Source organism: Homalodisca vitripennis, chromosome 2 (assembly GCF_021130785.1).
Source record: "Homalodisca vitripennis isolate AUS2020 chromosome 2, UT_GWSS_2.1, whole genome shotgun sequence".
Taxonomy (NCBI): domain Eukaryota; kingdom Metazoa; phylum Arthropoda; class Insecta; order Hemiptera; family Cicadellidae; genus Homalodisca; species Homalodisca vitripennis.
Window position 1 is genome coordinate 10,689,599 of NC_060208.1, and position 26,699 is coordinate 10,716,297.

Consider the following 26,699-nt stretch of genomic DNA (forward strand, 5'->3'; position numbering starts at 1 on the left):
CTAGGTCGTCCGCATAACATAGTAGCCTTATTCCCCTCTTCTCTGCTTTTCTTAGGAGATCATCCACTACCATCGCCCACAGGAGAGGAGACAAGACTCCCCCCTGGGGGCAGCCTCTTTGGGCCGTGATCGCAGCCGATTCGTCCCCGTACTTGGCTTTCACCTGTCTGCTTTTTAGGAGGGCTACTATCCATTTGACTACGTCTGGGGAAACTCCAAAACGTTCCATCGCAGTCTCCATGGATTGATATGCTACTCTGTCGAAAGCTCCTTTAATGTCCATAAAGACGCTGACTAGGGCTTCCTTTTTTTCGAACTGAACTGTGGAGAGCAGTGGTGGTTGATTTTCCTTCTATGTAGGCGTGTTGTGTGGGACTAAGCGGGTGTTCCAGTAATATTACGTCCCTTATGTGTCTATTTATTATTTTTTCCATAGTTTTCACCATGAAGGAGGTTAGGCTTATGGGTCTGTACGAACTGGGTTTTGTTGGATCCCTGTCACTTTTTCGCAAGAACACCACTAGTGCTATCCTCCAGTTCTTTGGTATATATCCTAAGGCGAAACTGCTTCTAAATAGAATGCTAAGGGTATTTAATAAAATATCCAGCCCCTCTTGAAGAAGGGCTGGAAAAACTCCATCCGCCCCAGGAGATTTAAATGGCTTGAACGATCTTATCGCCCATTTAATTCTTTCGTGTGTGAATAGTCTGTTAGACAACTGTCTGGCTTTTGCCACCTCCCGACTGGACCCCCCCCCCCCATATAGAGAGTAAGTATCCTCATTACGAGTTAGCTGACCCCCCGGGAAGTGTGTCTCCAGAAGTAGTTCTAAGGTCTCCTTCCTGTTCATTGTTAGGTCTCCATTGTCCTTTACTAGGGTCCCCATAGAATTAGTATGCTCCGTTTGGAGAGTTTTTGAAGCCTGGATGCCTCGGGAAGACTGTTAATATTTTTACAAAAATTCCTCCAGGTTCTTCTTTTATTCGTTCTAAGTTCTTTTTTATAATCATTTTGGGCTTGTAGATAAGGGAGCCACTCGTCTGTCCTTTTTGCCCATTTTAATAATTTCTTCATTTTGTTTCTTAATGTTTCCAACCTCCCAGTCCACCACGGCACCTCCCTCTTCAACCGGTTTTGCCTGGGAGGACAGTTTTTCTCGTAGGCCTTTATTATAGCTTGCTCTACTATTTGTGCAGACCTTTCTAATTCAAATTCATTTTTCTGAAAGGGTCCTATTTCCTCCAACTCTTCTGCTAGGGACTCTCTGTAACCTCTCCAGTTGGTAGATTTAGGAACCCTGTGGGTCACGTATCTTTCCCCTATCTCCTCTATGTCGAACCTAATTGGACAGTGGTCCGATAGTGAGGCCTCCTTGAAGACGTGCCATCTTTCAATATTTATGTTTTTGAGTCCTGTAGATAGGGTTATGTTTAGGACTTCTTTCCTATTTCTAGTTATAAAGGTTGGGCTTGACCCTCTATTCTCTAACACTAGGTCATTGCTGAACATAAACTGTAGAAGTTCCTCACCTCTCTTGTTTATGTTTGGGCTTCTCCAATACGCATGGTGAGCATTGCAGTCGCAGCTGAGAATGAGGGTCGAACCTCTGTCTCTGCAGCCCTGCAATAGTCTTTCTATTTCTTTCGGTGGGCAGCTTGTTGACAGGTTGGGGAAGTAGGCTGAGGCTATAGTAACCTCTCTGTCCCCTTGCGGTGAAGCCACCTTCACTGTAGCCGCCACCAGATCTCTTGTTATTAGATCTGTAATCGGAAAGGCTGTTATTAGTTTTGAAGTTAGAATACAAGTTCTTGGGTTTTCAATTGTTCGATCATAAATGCGATTACCTACCTGAGTAGTCAGTCCTCTGATGCAACCTCTATTGATCCAAGGCTCCTGGATTAGGGCGATATCCAGGCCTGTTGAGATAAACCTTCTTCCCAAGATGTCAGTTGCGCCCTTTGCATGGTGTAGGTTTATCTGTATTAGGCGCATACTTACGCCTTTTTCCCACCTCCCCCAGGTGGTCCATCGCCGTCTCTTCTTTTGGATTGCTTGGAGACTTTGTCCCCTTTTCTTCCTCGAGCCGAGACGGATGGTCCTTTGAGAGAAGGTCCCCTCTTCAAGAAGAGAGAACAGGTTGGTTTATGAACTTCGACCGCTTGTGGAGTAGACCTTTCAGGTAAGGTATGTACAGATTGCTCTGACACCTTCGTGGCCTCCTCCACTTCCATTTCTTCAGTGGTGCTTTTTTCTGTGGTGACCGTCTCAGATTTCTCTGAAGTCCCCTCTTCCCTTGTGGGTTGTTCTGTGTTTCCTTGGTGTTTCTTTTTCAGTCCAAGCTGAACTTTTCCAAACTTGTAGCCGACCCATGGACCTTCCTTCTCAAGCTTGTTCGCTGTAGTGCAATCGACTGCCAGGGTGAGTAGAACGGACTTCCCCTCGTCGCTTCTACGCAGAACGTTCCATTCTCCGACAGATAGCTCTTTGTTTTGTCCTTTTAGGAGCTTCATTATCTTGTCGGTAGTATCGTGTGTACTATCAGGAAGATAGACAGTCGCAATTCTCGCGCGAGGGATTTCTTCCTCTGGTACTATCCTTAGACTGGCCTCTTCCCAAGGCTTGAGGGAGTCTTGCTTTCCTTTAAGCCATTCAGCTGTTTCAGTGTTTTCGCAGGTAAAGATTAGAACCCCTTGTCTCCTGTTGATACCGTAGAATCTTGGAGAGTTGGGACCCTCCTGTTCTTCCACGATAGCTTCCAGGATGAAGCTCTGGATCATCTCCATCTGTTCCGTTGTGAGTAGGGTCTCGGGAAAATTGGAGTGTAAAACCCCCACTCTTATACCAGCTACCGCTTATTTGTAGGAAGGTTTCTGGGGTTGTCCAGATTGCTCCTTGTGTTCCCCTTGATTTCCTTCGTTCTTTGTTTTTTTCCTCTGATGGGCCTCCGGAGTGGATCCATCAGAGTGAGGTCTTTTCGGTTTCTTTCCCTCCTTTTGTTTGTTTAATTTTTTGTTTCTTTCTTCTGGAATTGGTTTTAGGGCCAATTCCCTGGCTTCTTCTTGGGAGTACCCTCTTTTTCGAAACCAGACCATGCGTTTCCCGGCGGCTCCACTTAACTTAGGCAGTACTGGGAGCTGTCTCTCGACTTTTGCTCCCTCTTCCTTCTGGTGATCGCCCTCCAGTATTGCATCGGTTTCGACTCTGACCGAGTCGGAGGCTTTTGGACTTCTAGGAAGTCCGCCTGTTTTTTGGGTTTGTTCAGGATTGCTAGGGTCAGAGCCCATCATCAATCCCTCTATGTTTCGTGAATTTTCATTCACTTTTTGAGTGCTACAAGAGCTCTCTGGTTTTGTTTGGTTGTCTTTAAATTCTGTACTCATTGTGTTCCCACGAGTAGCGGAGATCTAAAGGTCACCCCAAGCATTGTCCCGCTCTACTTGGGGAAGGCTAGGTTTAAACTGGAGGTCGCCAGGTATCCAGAGTTCGCATATTAACGACCAAGCTCTGCCTTGATCACGCAGCCCTCGGCATATGCTGTTCCACCTTGGCTTGGATACAGAGAGAAACTAGATTTAGAATAGTTTAAGATAGATTGTTGGGAAGATTACCCGACAGGTGAGAGTAGTAGGAAAATAAAATTAAATATTGTGGGATAGTTTACAGAAAGCCCGCCAGATCAGCTCAGCCTGATCGGAATTATCAAAAAAGACAAGATTTGGATCAGGCAGTTCCCAGGTGCACGCGCACGAAAAATACAGCACTTGAGAAGAGATAAGGTGGCTGTGCATGTGCTTCGTGGACGCTCTGGCTTGGCACATGTGTTGGGGTATGAAGACCCCGCCACTTCCGCACCCTAGATTAGAGGTTGGATACGTTCATTTTATCACAGACATTTTCGATATTTTCCTTCTCTAGTTTAGCAGATATCGTCTCGTCTGTCAAATGGTCTGCTGATCGTGTGTGAAGAAAAGTTAGTTACTTAGGCAGACTTATAAAACCCATTACACGTCAGTAAAGGCACGCCATTCCTTAGAAATTTAAGTACGTTCCTTTTTGAAAGCACTAAGGTGAGAAACTTGTCCACATAACGTACTACCTAATAAACCATTCTTGCAATCTTGCCAAGGAAACCCTTCATTTTGCGCTTCCACTTGTCCTAAGACCACATAGAAGGTCATTTCGATTTTCTGTATCGGGTGTTACTAAAGATGAATTATTTGAACTTACAGTTATTTCTGGCAAACCACTTGCATTACCTTAAGGCACGGGAGTATAAGTCCTCCATGAGGCAGTCGCTTCACTACTATCACTTGTCTTTATTTTGTTTAGTGAAGAATGACAGAAGTGGTTTTTTTTCTTTTTTTATCTTGGACGATTCCATAATATAATTTATTGAATAGTTACCAACAACGTAAAGCGTAATGACTAACGTACCGCACAAAGGTAAATACAATGAAGATAGACACACTGACACGTCACCATACCACACGAAACACTGGACGCTGGATGACAACAGACAGCCCGACGACGGGGTGGGAGATTAGGGAACCAAAGATGGGGGAGTCACCCGCCACCTGCCGACGATTACCGTTCTAGAGAACGAACACCCGAGTCGCACGGTCTGCAATATTCTATGCACAGTTAAGAGTACAAGAGAGGTTATCTTTGAAATCAGATAGTATTTCATATTATTAGTTAATAAAGAAGGATTGATCAACGTTAATCTAGTTCTAGTTTAGTAGTGTTTGTAAATTATTGTTTTATTATTAAGATAAATCATTTAATGCCAAAATTAGTATTCAGCAAAATATTTGCCATTTCTCTATCTGCCCAAAACTGCCAAACCAGTGTGGGAAACGCCGTTCCCACGAGTTCCCGCTCCACTACACCACTGGTATTAATTATCCAGAGTGTAATCGCGATAATTACGATGGAACCGTTTACTTTTTGTTATAACGGCAGACATTCTTTGCAACAGTCGTAATGTCACGACAGTTCCAGTAGGAAATTTGACTTATCCATTATATTAGGCATTCATTGCAACGGCCGTGTTTTCGCAACAATTCCAATGGAACATTTTACTCCTTGTTGCAACAGTCGTAGTGTCACGACAGTTCCAGTGGGAAATTTGACTTATCCATTATATTAGGCATTCGTTGCAACGGCCGTGTTGTCGCAACAATTCCAATGGAACATTTTACTCCTTGTTGCAACAGTCCTAATGTCACGACAGTTCCAGTAGGAAATTTGACTTATCCATTATATTAGGCATTCGTTGCAACGGCCGTGTTGTCGCAACAATTCCAATGGAACATTTTACTCCTTGTTGCAACAGTCCTAATGTCACGACAGTTCCAGTAGGAAATTTGACTTATCCATTATATTAGGCATTCGTTGCAACGGCCGTGTTGTCGCAACAATTCCAATGGAACATTTTACTCCTTGTTGCAACAGTCCTAATGTCACGACAGTTCCAGTAGGAAATTTGACTTATCCATTATATTAGGCATTCGTTGCAACGGCCGTGTTGTCGCAACAATTCCAATGGAACATTTTACTCCTTGTTGCAACAGTCCTAATGTCACGACAGTTCCAGTAGGAAATTTGACTTATCCATTATATTAGGCATTCGTTGCAACGGCCGTGTTGTCGCAACAATTCCAATGGAACATTTTACTCCTTGTTGCAACAGTCCTAATGTCACGACAGTTCCAGTAGGAAATTTGACTTATCCATTATATTAGGCATTCGTTGCAACGGCCGTGTTGTCGCAACAATTCCAATGGAACATTTTACTCCTTGTTGCAACAGTCACGTAATGTCACGACAGATCCAGTGGAACAGTTCACTTTTTCGTTAGAACGGTAGTTGCAAAAGTCGTGAAATCATGACAGTCCCAGTGGAACATTTTACTCTTTGTTACAACGGCAGTTGCAACAGTCGTAACTTCACGACTGTTCCAGTCATGTTATATACATATATTATTATATATATTATGTTATTAACTCCACATTATAGGGTTATCTTTATATTAGTATAATGAAAATTCAACTAAAACCCTTTTTAAAATGTTTTTATTGCTATACACGTGTTTCGGTATTCAATAATTGTGCACTGATGATGGTTAACGGATGATGTGCATATATATGTTAACGGAATTAACGGTACAACACCCAGTTTATAAATATTACAAGTAGATCCGAATGAAACGAACAATAGATAATAAGTATACAATCAAACAAAACAATATCAAGGTATTTTAACATGCAGGAATTAATTGTAAAACAGAGACTACGTAGCTCATGCACCACGCATCACTTCCAGTCTCTCAGGAAACCAATAGCATCCGTCCTGAAAGAAGAATTCCCGAAGAAATTGACGAAGGAAGAAGCCGCTTCGCCCGTCCTCAGGAGTCTGGATATGCCGTGGTTTTGAGTATAATTAGTTGGCTGGAAACGCCTACTGAAAACTGACTTCGAGCGAGTCCCTCTCAGCACAGTGAAAGACACAGCTCCCAGCAGGTCAGGACAGTCTATATCGCCGTTGACCAGCCCTCGCAGAAAGTTGAGGTCTTGTTTCCAGGAAGCGGACTTGCACTCTGTTGAGCATTTCAATGTGAAAGGCTTGATGAGGTGATTCCAACAAAGGACGAACTATGGTTTTATAAAGAATAACAAGGGTATGGGGAGATCTGAGTTCTTTAGTAGAGCGGAGGGCAAAACCAAGAAGGGAAGAAGCTTTTGAGGAAGTGTTTTGGAGATGAGGAAAAGGAGATAAGGAAGGAGCAGTGATGACACCCAGATCCCTCACCTCATCGACCGTCTTCAGCTTGTTCCCATTGATTGCGTAGCCATAAGAGGAAACCAATTCACTGCGGCTAAAGTGCATCACGACGCAAATTTTTGTATTCAGCTCCATTGCATTCATCTCAATATACACCACTTTCATATACTATCAATGGAACGCTGGAGTTCATCTTCATCAAATGAAGAAGTGACTCTGTTAAACAGCTTGATAACGTCCGCAAAGAGAAGGAAACGAGAGGCTGCCACAATGGTGATGTCGTTTAAGAAGATGTTGAATAGTAATGGTCCTGGGTGAGAGCCCTGAGGAACATCAGACAGTACACGAAAAGTTCACTTCTCCATCGCACCTCACAATGAGAAGACTATCACTCAAGTAGCTTTTAAGCCGCTGAAGCAGCGATCGACAAACGCCATGACCCTCAAGCTTTGCAATCAGCAAACGATGGTTCACGCTATCAAATGCCTTGCTGAAGTCTAGATAGATACTGCCCACCTGTGAAGAGTCCCTGAACGCTGCCATCACAAACTCCTAAAAACCAATAGGTTGGTGGCCGAAGATCGTCCACGAAGAAACCCGTGTTGTTCAGGGGAGATACGATTGTGCAGTTAAAAGTATAAATGGTCAAGGATGAGACTCTCGTAGACCTTGGGTAAGACTGACTGGATGAAAATGGGTCGGTAGTTTCTCACGGTACATCTAGCACCACTCTTAAAAATGGGCACAACAAAACTCTGTTTGAGGACGTGAGGGAAAATTCCCGCAGAAAGAAGTTCTCTGAAATACACAGTAAGGTGGGGGGCAAGAACAGGAGCACAATACTTCAGGACTGCCGGAGGAATGCCATCTGGGCCAGCCCCTTTGTTTGGATCAAGCTTTTTTAGCTTTTCTTGGACGTCAACGGCAGAAAACGTGCAGTAATTGTTAGACTGCTCAAAACCAAAATCAAAAGAACGAACAGGGACATCAGTCACCCCGAAGATGGATATGAAATACTTGGAGAAAAGTTCATATTTTTCATCAGGTTTAGCTGCCCTGCTTGAGTCATAAAACATAATTGGGGGTAACTTGGCGGAACTCTTCAAAGTGCCTAATATGAGACCAAAAAGATTTCATGTTGTGGGAAATGTTTTGCTCAACTTAATTTATGCAATTGGAGTAGCATGTTTTCGTTAGCTTTTTGCAGGCCCTTCTCCCCATTCTGAAATTTACATAGTCATGTATGGAATTTTTTGCTTATACTTTTTATGAAGAGTTTTTTTCTTGATCACAAGTCTCTTCAAAGCACCCGTGAACCAATGAGCAAAATTGCTTGAGATCTTCTTAAGAGGAGTGTTGGTTTTAATGGTAGCACTTAAGTACTTGCAGAAATCCGTAAAAGAATCCTCCAAGTTACGAACATTCTTATTTGTTGTGGGATAGTATAGTTTGGAGTTCCCTGAGGACAGCATCTACATCTCGACGTCGAAAATCAAGCAACTCTCGAGGACTAGTGACTGGGGAGGGCAAGGTACCATAGTAGTAGATAGAGCAGGATGATGCCTGTCCTCGTCCAGCAATGGATCTTCTGCTCGTTCAACCTTCAAGCTTGGAACTGTAGAAAGCACCAGGTTGAGATATATGACTCCCTAATCCTCCGCTTGATTGAGGGGTGTTTCACACACCCCAGCTCCACCTCTGAAAGGCTATTAAATTGTTTAGGCTGTAGGCTATAGCCACTATCATTAGTTCTATAGCTTTATAGTAGGTTGCTTGCTTATAGTAGGTGCTTGTAGATTATTGATTTTATACCTCTGTACCAAATTCCTTAATTTACCGATTGTCTAGGCTTACTACCACCTGTACTACAATACTTAAATGACAGCTGCAAGTCACAAAGTAGATCCGCTAGATTCCTAAGTCTCCTGGTGCATATTGTTGTGTGTAGCAACAGTATAGGTTTTAATTGTCTAACCTAAAAACTGTTTGCATAGAATTTTCTAGGGGTGTTAAACCAAATTCAGCTAATATTCAAATTAACAATGCAGTTAACAAACAGAATGAATATGTTAAATATTTGGGAGTACAATAGATGATTACCTCACTTGGTGTATTCATATTACAAAATGTGCCAGCTCTGTCTCTTCAACTGTATTCCTGATGTGCCAACTTGTCAAGTACTGCAGTTGTTCAAGCCGTTTGTGTTCTTGCGAACCTAGGTAAATGAGACTCTTGTAAAATTGCTTTTTACTTCCATCCCTACACATTTTGAAACTGTATGCAAATTTTAATAGTGTATCAGCCACTGATGGGTCCGTGGTACATGGGTACAACACCCGATCACATGTGAACCGTGAACCTTGGCAGTGATTACAGTTGTGTGTGGATCACGATATATTTTTAAGAGTTACACTTAGAAATCTTATCCCTATCTACCTTGTGCTTCATTTCTCTTACTCCTTTTTCTATCTGTTACCTTTAGAATCATCCAGGCCATGGTAGAATGAGCCATCTGTAGAGGATTAGTTGACTGTTTAAATTAAATTATTAAAGATTAAAAATTAAAGATTGTTTGGTGCTGGGTTTTTGGGTAGGTAAAATGTTTCAAATTAGCCGCATATTTTTATCAGTGGTATGTATATTTCAAATAAAGTACAATTATCACTCACAAGAGAACATAACATATTCTTTATCTACCTTATTTTTCTTATTTCACTTTAACTAATAAATATTATAATGCAACATAATTTTCTGAACATTGTGTAATTAAATGTATAACACAAATTTTCCACTTTCCATCCTCCTAATTAATAATCAGTGTTTAACGCTTATATTTTTAAAAAGTACAAGTTTTGTGGGTTTTAATTTTTAAATTTCAACATACAGTCGGTATCACAACATAAAGTAAACATGCATCTTATGTACAACTTTAAAATCTAAACTAAAACAACTCTGAAATTTTGTATAAATGTTTATAAGTACAATGTTTGTATCTCACTAAACAATTGCCTTCAATTTTAATAATGCAAACAAAAGTGTCCTAGACAACTTTCAATGCAGTAATGTATAATATAATAAATAGATCAACTATTCAAAACTAAATCTGGGCAGTGAATCTGCATTGAACATGACTTCGGTATAATAATAAAAACTATACAAAAGTACAGATTAATAAACTCATTAAATAAATAAACAAGGTTAACAGTAACTATCACAATAACTACTAAATAACAAATCTATAAACAATTGAGCTTGCAATTTGCAACATAACATTTTACTGAAAGCACAAAACCTATTATTTAATCCTAGTTTGGTCAAAGAAGATCATAGTTAAAAGTAAACCATAACAAATTAAATATTTATTGTAAAAACAAGCTACAAATTGTCAAAATGCTTATCACAAAATATAATTGTAAACTGTGTAAAACAAACAATCAGTCATTTGCCTAACTCTAATGACTATGAGCCCAATAGGGTTCGTAACATTGACGTAAAAGATACAAAAACTAACAAGCTTGGTCAGCATCAACCAAAATGGATTTGAGGAGCTGGATCATATTGTTGAGACCGAAGAGGAAACCGTTGTCGGGACCGGAATACAAAACTCTGTCATCCATCGCACGGTGGGTCGAGTGCGCAAAGTCAATAATGCGCACATCCGTCAAAGGCTCCTCTTCTCTGTGCTTCTCCACAGGCCTGAAACTGGAGACACAGGATATGTTCAATCTAGTTTTGCAGTAATGTTTGCGCAATGCAAAATCAGAATTCCAAAGAAACCTCCTGATTTAGACAATAAGAAAGAATAAGGTTTAGCGAAAATAAAACATTATACCTGACTTAGTCCATACAACCTTCTACATAGCCTGTGCCTAACTAACCTAGAAATAAATTCTTGATCACAACCAATAAATTGTCAGTTCACTGTATAATTATAAGAAAAATATTTAGAACCGCCACTAAATTGTCTAAGCTATGAATTAATTCACTATGTATAAATGTGTACAAAAAAGAGTAATAAAGATGTAGTAATAGGAATTAACCCTCATCCTAGAGCGATAAGAGTTGCCCTAATCACCCTATTGCAGTAATAGAAGTTTTCGATCAACCGAATGCAGTAGAAAATAAGATGGAGTTAACATAATCACCCTGGTACAATGGTGGGATTTTCACTCCCAATTCACTCAAATACAGTACATAATAGGGGTTACTGTAATCACTCTAGTGTGTTAGTAGTTTCCATCACCTATTGTGGTAGGTGATAGGAGTTGGTTTAATCACTCGGATGCAGTAGTAGGAGTTACTAATCACTCAAGTGCAGTATATAATAGAGGTTGTTGTAATCACTGTAGTGTGTTACTTGGAGTTTCCATCACCAGGTTGAGAGTTATAGGGGTTGGTGTAATCACTGTAATCACCAGTGTACAGTAGTGGGAGTTACCAATCACTCGAGTGCAGTAATAATAGAGGTTGTTGTGATCACTGTAGTGTGTTACTTGGAGTTTACATCACCAGGCTGTGGGTTATAGCGGTTGGTGTAATCACCAGGGTACAGTAGTGGGAGTTACCAATCACTCGAGTGCAGTAATAATAGAGGTTGTTGTAATCACTGTAGTGTGTTACTTGGAGTTTCCATCACCAGGCTGTGGGTTATAGCGGTTGGTGTAATCACCAGGGTACAGTAGTGGGAGTTACCAATCACTCGAGTGCAGTAATAATAGAGGTTGTTGTAATCACTGTAGTGTGTTACTTGGAGTTTCCATCACCAGGCTGTGGGTTATAGCGGTTGGTGTAATCACCAGGGTACAGTAGTGGGAGTTACCAATCACTCGAGTGCAGTAATAATAGAGGTTGTTGTAATCACTGTAGTGTGTTACTTGGAGTTTCCATCACCAGGTTGTAGGTTATAGCGGTTGGTGTAATCACCAGGGTACAGTAGTGGGAGTTACCAATCACTCGAGTGCAGTATATAATAGAGGTTGCTGTAATTACTGTAAAGTACATTAGTAGGTGTTGCCATCACCTGGTGTGGCACATGCTATGGATAGATTTAGTACAATGCCTGAAGCATGTGAGTTTAAATCAATTTTTTTAAAGATTTAGTTCTCCCAGTACATGGTACTCAATAATGTATTATAACTATTATTTTAAAGATATATTTATATTTTATTTAACAATGGGATTGAGATTATATCAGTCTAATTTAGTACATCACTTCATAAATATTACTATTTGTATACTTGTCAAAATTAATAGCTAGATAAATCTAAATATGCAAACTTTTTCTATAATTAAATGCATATTTTTATTACTTCTCACATACGAACTTGTTTACTGTTAAACTTCTTATTTTGTTTCCTAATTTTAACTTACTTCAAATTTTGCACTAAGGTATTGATTAAAATGCAAATAGAAACAGCATAATTGTGCAGAAATGCTAATGTAAAATCTTCAGATAACTGTTTGTACTATAGTTCTATAATACTCTTATAACATCTACACTCAAAGTCCTCTTTTGGTAGATGTTAGTCATTCAAAATAAGAATTATTTAATCAAACCGTTAAACCGTAACATCCTACTGTACCAATTTGGACACATCAGTTCATAAACATTTAAATTTCTTTATTTGTAGAATTGAAAATGGCAGCTTACTGTGTAAGTTAATACAAACCGCAAGTGAAATAAATATTCATAAGTATATTAAATAACAAGTGAGCCGCTGTCTCAAAATTCCTTAAGTCTGTAGATAGTTCCTCTTACTGAACGGTCCTAAATGTTAATTTATACCGTTTTCACACATTTCACACTTTTTGTTGTTTAATGCCAACACGACAGTCAAATCTTTTGTGTTTGCATAAAGAGAATTAATTTGGGAGCTACGCAAATTGATTGTTAGTATCTTGAAAGCTACTTATATATTTCAGTTTCACAACATCTGGGGAACTGCCCCAGACAGACAATTCTTGTTGCCTAATTGTTGGTTTCTCACAAAGCAGTTATTTGCAGCTGGAAAATCTGTTAAATATTTTGAAAGGCTCCTGTTAAATCAATCCACTCAAAAACAAACAAATGTGTCAGATAATCACGGAGAACCAGCACATTGTGGTAAAACTAATTGCAAAAAACATAAAATCCTGAAGACAGCAGAGTCAACCATTTTACCAGCGTGATGTGAAATTCTTCACATTATGTTTGATGAACAATGTGAAAAATAGGTGAGGAAAATTTCATCATTGGCAATAAGTAGAAATATTCAAAAAATATCTAAACATGTTGAAACTAGTGATGGGCCAATTCTAAAGAGATTCTATTCCGATACCGATACAAATATTGTGGTCTCAATTTTCGATTCCAATTCCTGTGTTATTTGTTACTAATAATAACTATTACATTTTTATTAGAGATGGACCGATAGCAAAAATTCCAAAAACGATGTTGATACCAAAAATTTGGTTTGAACATGAATTTGATAAAGATTTCTGTATGAATAGTAACTAAAAATAATAAATAAATAGTAACTAGAGAATTTAGATAAGATAGGATGCGCAGACTTACCATTACCTCAAAAAGAACTCTATGAAGAATAAGATCAATATTCTGCCAATATGGTATAGGTAAGCCTGTTCTTCTGACCTTTTCAAACTTCTCATTTTAAAACTTGGCTTTTGACCCTCTTTGACGATAAATTGTAACTAAGAGTTTAACATGCGAAATGATTTTGTTTTGTTACCATCTGACTCACAAGAGCGGCTAGTCAAAATGTACAAAACGCCCTTAACCATGATACCCATTTTAAGATACAAAGATACAAATGATACAATAATACAAATGATAAAATAAACAAAATTTAGCGAACGTCATGTTTGTTACAACTAAAAAGCAGATGTTCCCAGTTAAACACAACAGTCGCGTCGATGAACAAACACAAACAGACTTTGAAAATAGGAACTGCAACCTAAATCTTATTTACAAGAATCCAATAATGTGTTAGTTTGGTTATATAAATATACATTTCCACACGCAAAATACAACAAACATACTTTTTAACAACCAGTAATTTGCAAACTGTCAATCAGTTGTTGCCCGCGAATAGACATGGTAAACTCGCTGTGATGCGTGTAAATTAAAATACAAAATTATGAAATGTAAGCTAAATATTATTAGCTGTACAACTATGATAATTTGTTAATTTAATTATGCATCTATATATGTTTTCAGACACAAAATACAACAGAAAGTTATAATCGGTAATTTGCATATTGCTGATCAGTAGTTCAAAGAAAAAGTCAAAACCATTTATTACATCTCTGAACATGACATAGCTTTTTGTGTTAGTCAAGTAAGACAGTATTAAAACTATAATGAAGATTCACATATGGTATAAGCTTATACGGCGTGAAAAAAAACAACCTGTGAAAGAACATCTACAAAAGAATACTAATTTAATTTTCACAGACAAATCATCGTACAATGGACTGGGTAATTCCAGAGTTCTAAAGGTAAGATAAAATATAAAGAAAATAAAAGGAGCTATTAATTGGCAGGGACTATTTTTGTTTTTAGGTTGTGGCTCATACATCCGTAGTCTGAACCTAGCCCATTCACAACCCAGGTGAACCAGTAAGCAGATGTCTTCACCCACAGTACCAACCGCTCCTTCGCAACTTCCTACTATACTCTAGCATGTCCAGGCTGAGGAATATGAGCTGACAAACAATAAGCATGAACTTTTGACAGTCATAAATCACTAACCTAGAGGCCTACTGTAACTCTCACTAACTAATACTGGTGGTATACAGCCTATACATTTTAATAACAGAGTGGCGAACAATTCAATAGAGTAACACATAGCATAGCATTACAGAGGTAGGGTTAGCTAGCACTAGATTAGCTTAATCCCAAAACTATTTTCCGCAGCCCACGTTCTAATTTTCAACTGCAATTTTACTAAGAAGGCTAACGCCAGCAACAAGATGCTACTGAAAATATCTGGACAGTTACTTATTAGTAATCCACTAGATCATTGGTTAACCCAGCAGAAGGCGCATCAAGAATTTTTCCTCCAGATACGTAGTTTATCACAAAAGAAACTTTTGTGCATGTGGCAGCCTTGAGTATCAAGTTACTTAACAAGTCTCTTTCCAAGAACTGAATCCGACACAGTAATCAACCCCCTCCAACCCCCGCTCAGTGTCAGTTTAGATGGCGTAAAGACTTAGTTGGTTCCTCTGTGTACGCCAGCTCACGTGATTGTTTTTTATAATGTGCTAATTAATTTATTAGCGCATTATTTACAGCTTTTTCTATTGGCGTGCTTTGTAAAATGAATACGGACAAAGAAAATAGGATCACCAGAATTTTCAATTGTATAAAGATGGGTAAGAATGAAGTTTTTAGACCTTATGGAGGGTTTAGGAGAGAACTCCTTAATGAAGACAATGATTAAAAACTTTTTGAAGTCAATGATGATACTGAAGATCTTGATGGTACAGTAGTTCAATAAGCGATGGTGGAGCAGAGCTAGAAGAAGGTGTAGTAGAGGAATTGCCATGATTCGTATCAGAAAATACGGAAGACCTTGAAAATATTCCTATGAAAGACAGAAAATAAAAGTATGTATGACTTGTACTAGTAGAAGATTTGCTTGTAATGTTGAAAATACTAATATATGAATAGAGACACATAAAGAAATGTTTGTGAGAGAAAGCGACTGTAAACTTTTTACACCAGCAGAGATTATGTTTGGTATTTTGTATATGGCAGGAGTTTCAAAATCATATTGTCTAAATTTACATGATCTTTGGTCTAAGAATGGACTAGGTATTAAGATTTTCTGCTGTCATGTCCATAAAATGATTCTAATTCCTTCAATGTACAGTAAGGTTTGTTGATATAAATACGAGAAATTACAGGAAATTGATCAATAAACTATCACCAGTCAGAATCTTATTTACAGAGTTTGCAGATAACATGCAGAAATACTATGTTGTGAGTAAGTTAATCACGTTACAGAGTCTGTGAGCCTCTAGCAGGTTAATGACTTCTATGAAGATTATTAATCATTTCTGAGTTGCACTAAAATAATATATTTAATACCCAAAAAGTTTACTGTTATTGCCTTATAAATTCTAAGCTACGCAAAATTGCGCAACCACATGCAACAGGCTATAGGTGCAACGTGCAATAGCAATTCAACTATCGTGGGCTGGAATTACTGACACTACTAAATCTTCTTCACTCACCACCTGGCGGGTCTATATATATATATATATATATATATATATACGTTTTTTCAGTAATTTATCTACAAGACCCAGCAATAAACGGCTTTCAATAATGTCTAAAAACTTCATATGCCAACAACGTCGCCACTGAGACAGGAAAACTCTCCTCTAAATGTAATTATTTTCTTGGCAGTCGGACATCACTATATTACTTTAATAATTTGAGTTTTTATGGATACACCACGAACAATCAAAGTGAAGGTAATGTTAAATCAGTCAGAAAATGCTTCCTACAATTTTTACCCAGTTGCAGTCTTCAAACCGTTCTTAACTCTCTCTTATGGAGAACAAAAACTCTTTTGAAAGTATCCTGAGAGGTCAATCCCCCTAAATATTATCCCGTAGGGCAGGAAGGACTGGATAACTCAATAGTAACCAAGCAATAGAGCTTCTCGGGAAGGGAACCAACATTATTTCAAGACTTAAATAGATGAGTTAAGTTTTCTGAAGGGATTATCTATATAAATATCCCATTTCATATGATTCGATATCTTAATTCCCAAAATTCATTAGTATAGAAAAAGAAATGAGACTCCCATTATTCAGCTTAAAATATAACAGAAGGCCAGAAAGATGGTTAGATAAGATGATTATGGTTTCAGATTTAGTTAATTGATAGTTAAATGAGAAGAATAGTTATCGTGTTTGTATGGGCATTGAATTACGACAGTCAAAGGGAAGACTAGTTAGTGTAATCATGAAACAATAATACTTTTGAGTTATGAAGAGAGTCAGAATTAGTTACAAATGAAGGCCTCTTTAGTGAATATTAAAAATAATAACAATCCCAAGATAGATCCCTGGGGAACACCCATTTTTTAGGCTGAATTCAGAACGACTCGCCATTAGATATTGGGAGATTTCTACAGTTGAATTCTGCTGGTCACATACAATGAGAATCAGTTTAAAGCCACTCTGATCTAACTGATTTTTTTTAAGAAGAATTTAGTAGTCAACCACATCAAAGGTTGGTTAAGATCATAAGAGAGGCTCACTTAACAGATATCATGAGTCCAAACTGAAATGAAGAGAAAATGTTGTAACTCGTTAGAAATTATTATCTCTGGTGAAAAATAATTTCAAAGATATTAGGACAAATTTGAAATTTTTTAATTCTGTTGATATATTTCTTCAGGTAGAGAATGATTGAATACAAAAGATAATAAAGGTGCAAGTTAATTTAAGAACTCTTTAATTAATGAGGAAGAAATATCAAAACAATCCTTGGCTTTGCTGTTTGACAGTGAGTTCATAGCTTTCACGATATCATACATTTCTACTTGATCTGGTATTAAACGGTGCTGTCATGGGATACTGAGAATTGTTAGGAATTGAAAACTTTGGGATTGATATTGTGAAGCTAACATAATCGCTGCATTAATGAAATGATAGTTAAACAAGGATGAAACTTACCCCAATTCATAACCATTTCCCCATCCTGTTCAATCATCCAGTTTTTCTGCATCGGAGTCCAAACTCCGTTTACAACTGTTTATTAGGTCCCACGTTTTTAAGGATTGCTGCTGCATTGAATAGTCTCGGCTGCTTGTTTAGCTCTTGTTTGTTTTATTTGCAGCTCATGTTGAAAAGGCAGATTTTTATAGAGCACTTTGCGATCCGGTCCTCCGGTCTTCTGTAAAATGAAAGCTTCATGTACCTGCTACGACTGGTTTTTCTTCAACGGTAAACAATTTAGGTTCCGGAGGTATAAATGAAGTTTTAGTATTGAATTATTAAATTGAAAAAACAAATATATTCAAAAACTTCTCAAAGATACTAAATGCATAGGAACCTTTATAAACGCGTTGCTCCAACTTTCGAATACAAGGTAACACCGAAATTTAGCTTTATCCAGTGTAGAAAACTAACACACTTTCACATTCTGCAGTGTATTGCTTATCTGTGGACTTCGTAGACTAAAAATACAGCTGTCTCCTATGATATGACAAATTTATTTCAACAACTTGAGCATGGTACTTAGTTTCCAACAAGTTTGTTAAAATATTTTTGATATATGAGCCTCCTTCATTGCAATTTTTAATTACTGTGTAAATAACAAAGTTCATTCATGATAAGATCGACAATATAAGTTTTACCTCGCAAAATTTTAAGAAAATCAACATTAAGGCAGTGCAATCAATAATTGGGTTTGGAAAATATTATTTACGTTAAATTTATAGCCTTGTAAGACAACTCCCCTGATGAGAGAAAGAGTTAAACATTTGTTTCAAAACTCCACATGAAACATTTAAAGTTAAAGTAGGAAATATAGGAAATGTTTTCAGGCCCAAATTAAAAATAAAATGGTAAGTTTTTACAGTGTGTACAAGACATAGCCCCAGAGAATTACATGGTTTTGTATTCATTAATTATTTAAGGAAATACTATTTTTGTTTTTATTATTATGTTCTTATATCACTTATGTACATACAGTAAAAACTTCATATTTTTAGCTTGATCTGACCTTATTTGGACTTACAAAATTTCCTACTTTGCACACATCTAATTTTACTTGGCGTTATCAAAAGGTCTTCCAAAGTTTTTATGTTTTCAAAGAATTTATCTTAATGGACTTTGAATTTAACATAAAAATATTTTCCAATAACAACATTGAAATACACCATCTTAAAATCACGACTACCAATACTCGGCAGCTATAACTTGAGAGCTCGCTGAAAATAAAATATATCCTTTCAAGAAATACATCAAACAATCCATATAGAGTCCAATATAGGCATACCACAGTGAGTTTAAACTCTGCATAAATATAACAGTAACTTTGATGTTCTTCTCAACTATGCGCCGCACGTGATCGTCATGGGTTTTATATTGTGTACTAAATTATTCTGTACAAGAATGCAGGCTCCACCATATTTTTCAGTTCTACAAAAAGGACAGGTGAGATTTAATGTTCTATTTCAAGAGAGGCTTTACTGGTTCACTCAATCTAAGTTCGCTAAGGCAAGACACGTCACTAGACATTTCACGCAGGACAACCTCATTGTCCACGACTTGTGGTGAAGAACGAAAATAAAATACAGAAAATACTAATTTTTCACAAAATATAATTTATACAACTACTATCATTTGCGTACTGCCGATCAGTTGTCGTCCACAAATCGACGTACTTCAATTCAAGATCTAGCTTCCACACATCACAAGTCTTGTATTGTGAAATAGTAACTTTCCCTAGACGTTTATTGTGAGATAGTAACTCTCTCTAGTTGTGTATTGTGAAATAGTAACTTTCCCTAAATGTGTATTGTGAGATAGTAACTTTCTCTTGTTGTGTATTGTAGGATAGTAACTTTCCCTTGTCATGTATTGTGAAACAGTAACTTTCCCTAGACATGTATTGTGAGATAGTAACTTTGCCTAGACCTGTATTGTGAGATAGTAACTTTCCCTTGCCGTGCATTGTGAGATAGTAACTTTCCCTTGTCGTGTATTGTGAGATAGTAACTTTCCCTAGACCTGTATTGTGAGATAGTAACTTTCTCTTGTTGTGTATTGTGAGATAGCAACACTCCAAGTGTATTTTAAGCACTTCTGTTAATTTTATTCATAATTTTTTGTAATAAACTATTGACATTGGAATCAAGTGAAAAGAGCTGCAGTATCAAGAATCGCCGTTACCTCTAAGAATCAAAGTATCAAGTATTGAAATCGAGCGATCCCTAGTTGCAACCCAAGTGAGAGTGGTGAGTAAGGGGATAGTCCTCTCCTAAAAAAACAACCTGAATAAAAAAACAAAGCAGGGGATATTTTCTCTTCAAGTAGATGAGTCCTCAATAAAAGCGCTCTCAAGGCGTGGTATTTGAACTCAGAACCTTGAGCTTTAAAGGCCGACACTCTACCACTGAGCTATCCAGACTTCCAATAGCTTAATAAAAATTAGTAACATATAACTCTGTTTGTTAGACATTACAACTTTGTATGTATTTGTTTCAAAAATGATATCTCGAAAACCAATTAACTGATTTTAATTAAATTTGGTACACATATAGCAAATACTTAACTCTTTCAAATTAACTTATCCATGAGGTTTCATTGATAGAAAAGTTTTAAAGTTATTGGAAAAAATCGGAAACTAAAAAAAACATGTATTGAACCTATTTTGAGTTCTACTTAAAATTTCATTAAAATAAAATTTTCAAAATCCACTCCAATCACCCCTATCTTAAAATTGTAACTATTTTTATGAAATTTGGTATATATCTTCAGTAAATATTAAAGAACTTTTTTAAATCATCACTTCCGTTCCAACCCTTACAATTAACTTAAAATATATTTTTCTTTATATCATCCCCATTTTTTTTACATTTTCTCTTGGAATTAAAAATGAATATCAGTACTTCTATTAGTGTCTATAACATTTGAACAAAATATAAAACATATTTAAGGAACCGTTTATAAAATATAAACGTTTATAAAGGTTATTTATTGAATTTTTTAAAATAAATCAATAAAAATGCATTTATTCAGCAAGCGTATTTCAAACGATTTATCATTGTTTTGCAAATCTACTGTTGTCAAATCAAGATCTAGTTCTAAAATTAAAATTAAAAATACACACACATATATACACACTACAACAATACATGGATTAGTCCAGTCCTATCTAGAAAATGTTGCACCTAATAATTTCCTAAGCTTAGTTTTAAAACTAGCACAAGATACAACATTCCTGGTGTTTTCAGGAAGGCCATTAAACAAATAGGGGACCAAATACTAGAAGCTCTCCTCCCGACTTCCAGCCTCACCTTAGGGAAGTGAAGCATTCTGTCCAGGCGGGTGCATCATTCAGAAACCTCCCCACAGTACAAGAGCCTCTTGACTAGGTACTGTAGCTCTCCAATCATGAGTGCCTTGTGAATCATGCAGCATGTCAGAAATTTACATACTACTTCCTTAGGGAGCATTTGAGCAGCATCACAAAAAGGAGAAACATGATCATGGATCCGGATATTGAAAATGAACCTGATTGCAGAGTTCTGCAATTTCCGGATTCTATCCATGTCGCCTCCTGATATGCTGTTCCCATAGACACGATAACAGTAACTAAATACTGACCAACCTATGACTGCATAAGCTGCAGCTAAGCAAATTCTGGTAGTAGTGTCCTGAACCTGTGCAGGCCTCTCAGTCTACCAAGAGCACGTTGGGAGGTGTGAGAAACGTGGTCAGTGAAAGTGATATTGTCGTCAAGCACAAGAGTCTTAACCTTGTCCCACACAGTCAAAACCCCGCTATCCAGAACAACCGCCAACCCACCCCCACCAAGGGCCTGCACCAGGTTGTGTAGGCCAGTATGAAGGACTGAACATGTGTCTGTGTTGAGACTATATTGTTCACTGACAAGGTTCAGACAGTTTGAAAGTCTGTGAACATATGATTAATTGCAGTTGCCATTTTGTTAGAGTATATGCGAAATGTAGTTGGCAGTCATCTGCATATAAATGAATAGTACAATATATGTCACAACTGGGGAGATCAGAAGTGTACAAATTGAACTACCTTGAGGTACACCTCGCGTTTTAAAGAGAGGTTTAGAGGTCCCGCTGCTAAGCTTGATGATCTGCTGTCTTTCTTTTAAATAAGAATTTAGCCAGCTTATCAGCCCATCACTAAAACCATAATAAACCATCTTGACTAGCAACATTTAATGGTTAGATGAGTCAAATGCTTGAGAATAATCAAGCAAAACAAGGATGCTCTATCTTCCCTTATCCTTTGCTTCAAATAAGTTACTAAACAAATTGGTGAGGACTGCTATGTACTGTGATTTATTCTGAATCCTGACTGCAGTTTTGGCAGAACTTCTTCAGTATTGATATTTTTATTATTTACTTTATCTCTTCATGTTGCCACACTATATACAATTTTTTTCTTGAACTTTGTTTTTTGTTTATATCAAAACGTTATCTACTTTCTGGATAGCCCTTGTGTTGTTATTAAATTTGTAGAATAACATTATTAATAGAAGTATTCTTAATAATTCTATTAATATTCCATATATTTGTAACGTATTTTTACGTGATTTTAATATAATTTTATTTGTTTTTAATACATTTTGCATTATTTTTTAAAGATTTTCTATTTGTTTTTGTAGATTTGTTTATGGCATTTTAGACAATATTTTATAATGATTTTCTGTTGGCTCTGAAAGTGGTCTAGGAACTCCATAAACTCCATATTTTGAACTATTTATATGGCTCCTGGTGGTTTTGGGGACAATCAAAATACTAACAGAAAATATTATATGAACACAAAGTAAAATACTGTCTAAAATACAATAAAATGTTTCAAATACAGATGAAGTCGGAACATTCCAGAAGGTCAGAGGAAGTAGATAAGCTAACCGCATCCTTCCTAGATGAAATTATTTATTACAAAACTTGCTACTTGCTCTCTGTTGAAAACACTGTCAATTGACTGTAAGAATTGTGTTTTCAAAATAAAGACTCGTAGTGATTAGTAAATTTACTCAACAAAATGTTTATTAACAGTAAGATTTTGTGTAAAGTAATTAATAAAAATGTTGTATTGCAATTTTTATCTTTCTTCAAGAATATAAACGGTTTTTTACTTCATTAATATAATGAGTGAAAAAGTTACTAAAATTATCAATGCCTTCTCTCTAAGTTACAGTGTACCACAACAAACTTTTCATCCTTTATTAGTGTACAGTACTTTATGACAAACTTTTCAACTTTCTTTCTACAAAAGACTACATCACTTTACAAAACTGTTAACTGTTTGACTTTCCTGCATAAATCTTCACAACTACAAGAACTTCTAGTCTACTATCACATCTTCATATTACATCTACACTGCAACTACAAACTTTTAAATTCAACAGAAAGAAGACAAAAACTCCATCAATCATCGTCACGGTATTTTGAAGAATTATGAGCATTACAGATAAGTACATTCTATTCTTCTTCTTATTGGAATATAATACTTAGTTTATAAACAAACACTTCAATAATTGTTGAATTTTATTTTTTTGAGAAGCCTTTCGTGTTCAAGGAACACATCATCAGACCCATAAACTTAAATAAAAATCATTCAAAAATAAAATTCAACAATTATTAGAGTGTTTGTTTATAAATCAAGTATTACAGATAAGTTTATACATAATTACAGTTTTTATGCATATAACAATCCAAACTTGGCTTATAATTATCTCAATGGTATAATAATCAAAAACTTAATAAAACAACTTAAAATCAAATTTCAAAATATCAGTTGACAAAAATTGGATTACAGTTGGCATTAAAACTTCAATAATAGTTAGAAATAAATTTACACATAAAATATTTGTATTGGCAAAATTGTATAAATAATTAATTATACATTATTATAACATTTTAAAAGAAAACTAATACAAGGAATGTGTTCAAATGTCGTCTCGTCTAATGTAAAAACCAAATGGAACATTTAAAATAAATTCCTAAACAAAATTAATAAACTTTGTGGATATACAGGTGACATATACGCACCATCATATGTTTCTATGTAGAAAGATCATTAGTGTACGACGGCTAGTGTTGAGTCAGTACATAGCATGGTAGGTGAATAGGTGGAAGATAATGAAAAGTCTAAAAACAAAATTCCCCTGAACCAAAACTGGCAATTTCTTATAACTAAATATATGTAGAGTTGTGGATCTATGAAGTGTAGTTTTTTACTTTAAGGGTGGTGTAAGTATATGGGTTAGTATTATTACTTACTAGTAATGATATTATTCATTTATGTACCGGTATTGTAACAAAAATAATATAACTAGTTGTAATTTTAACAGTTTGTTACGTGTTAACGACACTGACTCAATTGCTGCGCTACGCAGCGCTCAACTGAACTCTAGTGCACCCTCGATTTTCCTCAAAAACTGCTAATTATATTGATATATAGCAATATTTCTAAATTTAAGCGTAAAAACGAATATTTAGCCATTGGTAATTTATTAGAAATAATACGCTAGTTTTTTTTTTCACAAAAGTAGTAAATATTTTGCTATGTTTTGTAACATGGCTGTGCAAATATTTGCGTTTTTCAAAATGCTTGCAAAATGGTACCAAAAGGGAGGTGGGGGGAAAAGCTCAAGGGGGAATACTGGGGACTTTTGTAAATATATTTGTTTAATAGTGTTCTGCCATCTGTGGAAAATTCAGCTTGTAGGGAATTATTTCTAACATTTGCCGATTTTAGACCTTCACTGTCTGCGTATCTCATTGTTGTTTTATTATCATTAGGTTACAACAGAACTGTAAAGCTAATCTTCATTGTTAATCTCGCTCAATAAAGGAATTATGACTTCAATAATAGTTTTAGGTGCCTAAATCTACGCATAAAAATCAAAAAGTTCTTTCAATAACTTATATTTAAAAACTGTTGCACTATACTAAATCTATACACAACTAAACTATAAAACTAAATCTACTTTATCCTCTAGTTTTAAATTATTATAGATTAGAACTATTTTAATTTTTTATATTGTAGCCTATATATCAGTTGTTAGTGCAATGGGTTAAGAAGGGTTGAGAAGAACGAAGATAGAACTGAGTGTGATACGACAAATCCATTTGTTACACTTTTAAAGCATAAAGGCTAAGACATAATCAAATAATTATTTGGCTCATAAAATAACGCAAAGTTGTATTCACCAGAATCCAAAGAGAATCTTTCTTAGAAGAAAAATTGATGCTGTAGAAGTATTTCGTTTGGGTTTGAAACTTGAAGTTAACATTCTATTAATCACCAGAGCCTAACTAATTTTATTAGTTACGTTGTATTGTAAAGCTTGTTGAAAGATTTTCTCAAATATTTATGAAAAAATAGAAGCTCTGGAGATAGGTCTATACAAGTTGGAGTATTTGAAGAGTTTGTAGTAAAATAACTATTTTCTTAATTTACATTGAAGCATTGAAAAATTGCATTAAGTATACTGATAAGAAATAGAAATCTTTTTGTACCTTTGATGTGTATTGACAGAAAATAAAAATAATCCAAACTAAAAACCTATTACATGTAATAGGGCCTGTATTACCACTGAGGCCGTTACAGTTATTACCTGTATCTTATGGAAATATTACTGAACTCTGTATCCTCAAAATAACTTTCTTAAGGAGTACAAAAGATTACATTTTGGAATTAGATCAAACCAATTTTGGGTGTTTAGAAATAGTAATAACACGGTTTTATAACAGTGTGCTTAGCGACTACATATCTTTAATGTTAAAAGGTCTTACAGTTTTTTTTCGTTGGCATTACAGCTAGAGCTACATCGTACTCGGAAGTCGGTAGGTTGTTTGAGCATCTCGTCCTGCCTATCTACACTGTTCGCTCTCTCCGCTCGCTCCTCTCGTTCAATGCTTCTTGATCTTCTCATTTCGTTCTTTTCTCCAGACGTTTCTTCATTACTGGTATCGAGTCATCAGTTAGTAATACAACACAAGAAATGTAAAATACGGTTAGAGCCATTCAAAGCATACTGCAGAAAGAACTGATTATATTACTTAAATTGTGTTTACAACAACTTCTACCCTAAACTATCTTAAAAGGAATTGATTAGGAACATGCAAATCAAAAAATTAAAATGGTTCTCATTCTCAATCTTCAACTTGTTTACTTTAGTCTCGGTGTTCGAGCTAACATTTCTAAGACATTAATGTCTGTATTTCAAAATTATAAGAAAATAAATGGTTAAAAATACGTTACATATATGTAACAATATAATACAGTAATATGATATAGTAATAATGTAATGCTAAGCGGTGTACATCAATTTTAAATTTTAGTCTTAGAAAGGTTTACTATAATTTAAAATCTACTCTGCTGATGTTTTAAAGATGAAAATCTAAATTTAGTTTACAAGACTAATATTTTATATTAAATTATTAAAACTAATGAATTTTCCTTTTTTTTCTACTAATATTTATATTTAGTTTAATTTCTATAATTTATATTCGTAATCATATTTTGTTGTGTTTATTAAGACAAACCAAATTGAAAAATTGCTATCTCATCTTGAAATATTTGGTATAACTGTACAAGCCATCTTTAGTCACCAAATGTTTGCTCGTAAATGGCTGGACCATTAATACACTTCCACAAGTGAAAAACTTAGAAATTATTTAGAAGGAAAATTCAACAAATATGACTTGAGATATTGAAAACATGGCAGTCTGTAATAACATTCTGTGATAACGATCGCTGATTTTTCAGAACGACATGTGATTGGTTCGCTCACATACAGTCTGCTACAGCTCTCCACAACAAGCTCGAAAATTTCATAATTTGAATTGTGTTTGCTATTTTTGACACCGTTTCAATCAATTAGTTATAGTAACTCATATTCATGAGCCAATGCATGGAATCACAATGCTGAACTATGAGTAAAAAAATGAAGGTATTTTGAAACAGAATAAAAAAATATATAGATATTGCATTTATTTGATATTTAATGTATAGCATGAGTAAGTAAACTCAGAACAAACTAAATAAACAGCAAACGTCTGAAAAATTATACACTACGAGAGATCTAAATGCATGTTTGTAATAAAAAACAAAAAAAAACTCTAGATTGATTCTCATTTATAACAGGTTCAAAAAGGGATTTGGACAGGAT

At 36.0% G+C, this 26,699-nt stretch overlaps 2 protein-coding genes across 5 annotated transcripts in view; both read right to left on the reverse strand.

Moving 5' to 3' along the window:
• Nucleotides 1-1,995: 1,995 nt before the first annotated feature.
• On the reverse strand, nucleotides 1,996-2,784 carry LOC124355532. The gene has a single exon (XM_046806696.1). It carries the CDS (start codon nucleotides 2,782-2,784, stop codon nucleotides 1,996-1,998), a length of 789 nt encoding a protein of 262 aa, XP_046662652.1.
• A 6,618-nt stretch (nucleotides 2,785-9,402) lies between these two features.
• LOC124353545 (inositol hexakisphosphate kinase 3-like) overlaps nucleotides 9,403-26,699 on the reverse strand; it is a 33,996-nt gene continuing 16,699 nt past the window's right edge. For 3 of the 4 annotated variants that reach the window (XM_046803432.1, XM_046803430.1, XM_046803431.1), the window contains 2 exons: nucleotides 25,321-25,491; nucleotides 9,403-10,486 (listed from right to left, as the gene is read on the reverse strand). In XM_046803432.1, the coding sequence (XP_046659388.1) occupies nucleotides 10,291-10,486; nucleotides 25,321-25,491 (367 nt within the window). In that variant the 3' untranslated portion in view covers nucleotides 9,403-10,290. Of the gene's footprint in view, nucleotides 10,487-17,479; nucleotides 17,700-25,320; nucleotides 25,492-26,699 lie in introns of all 4 variants that reach the window. The other variant, XR_006921608.1, reaches the window with a different exon arrangement.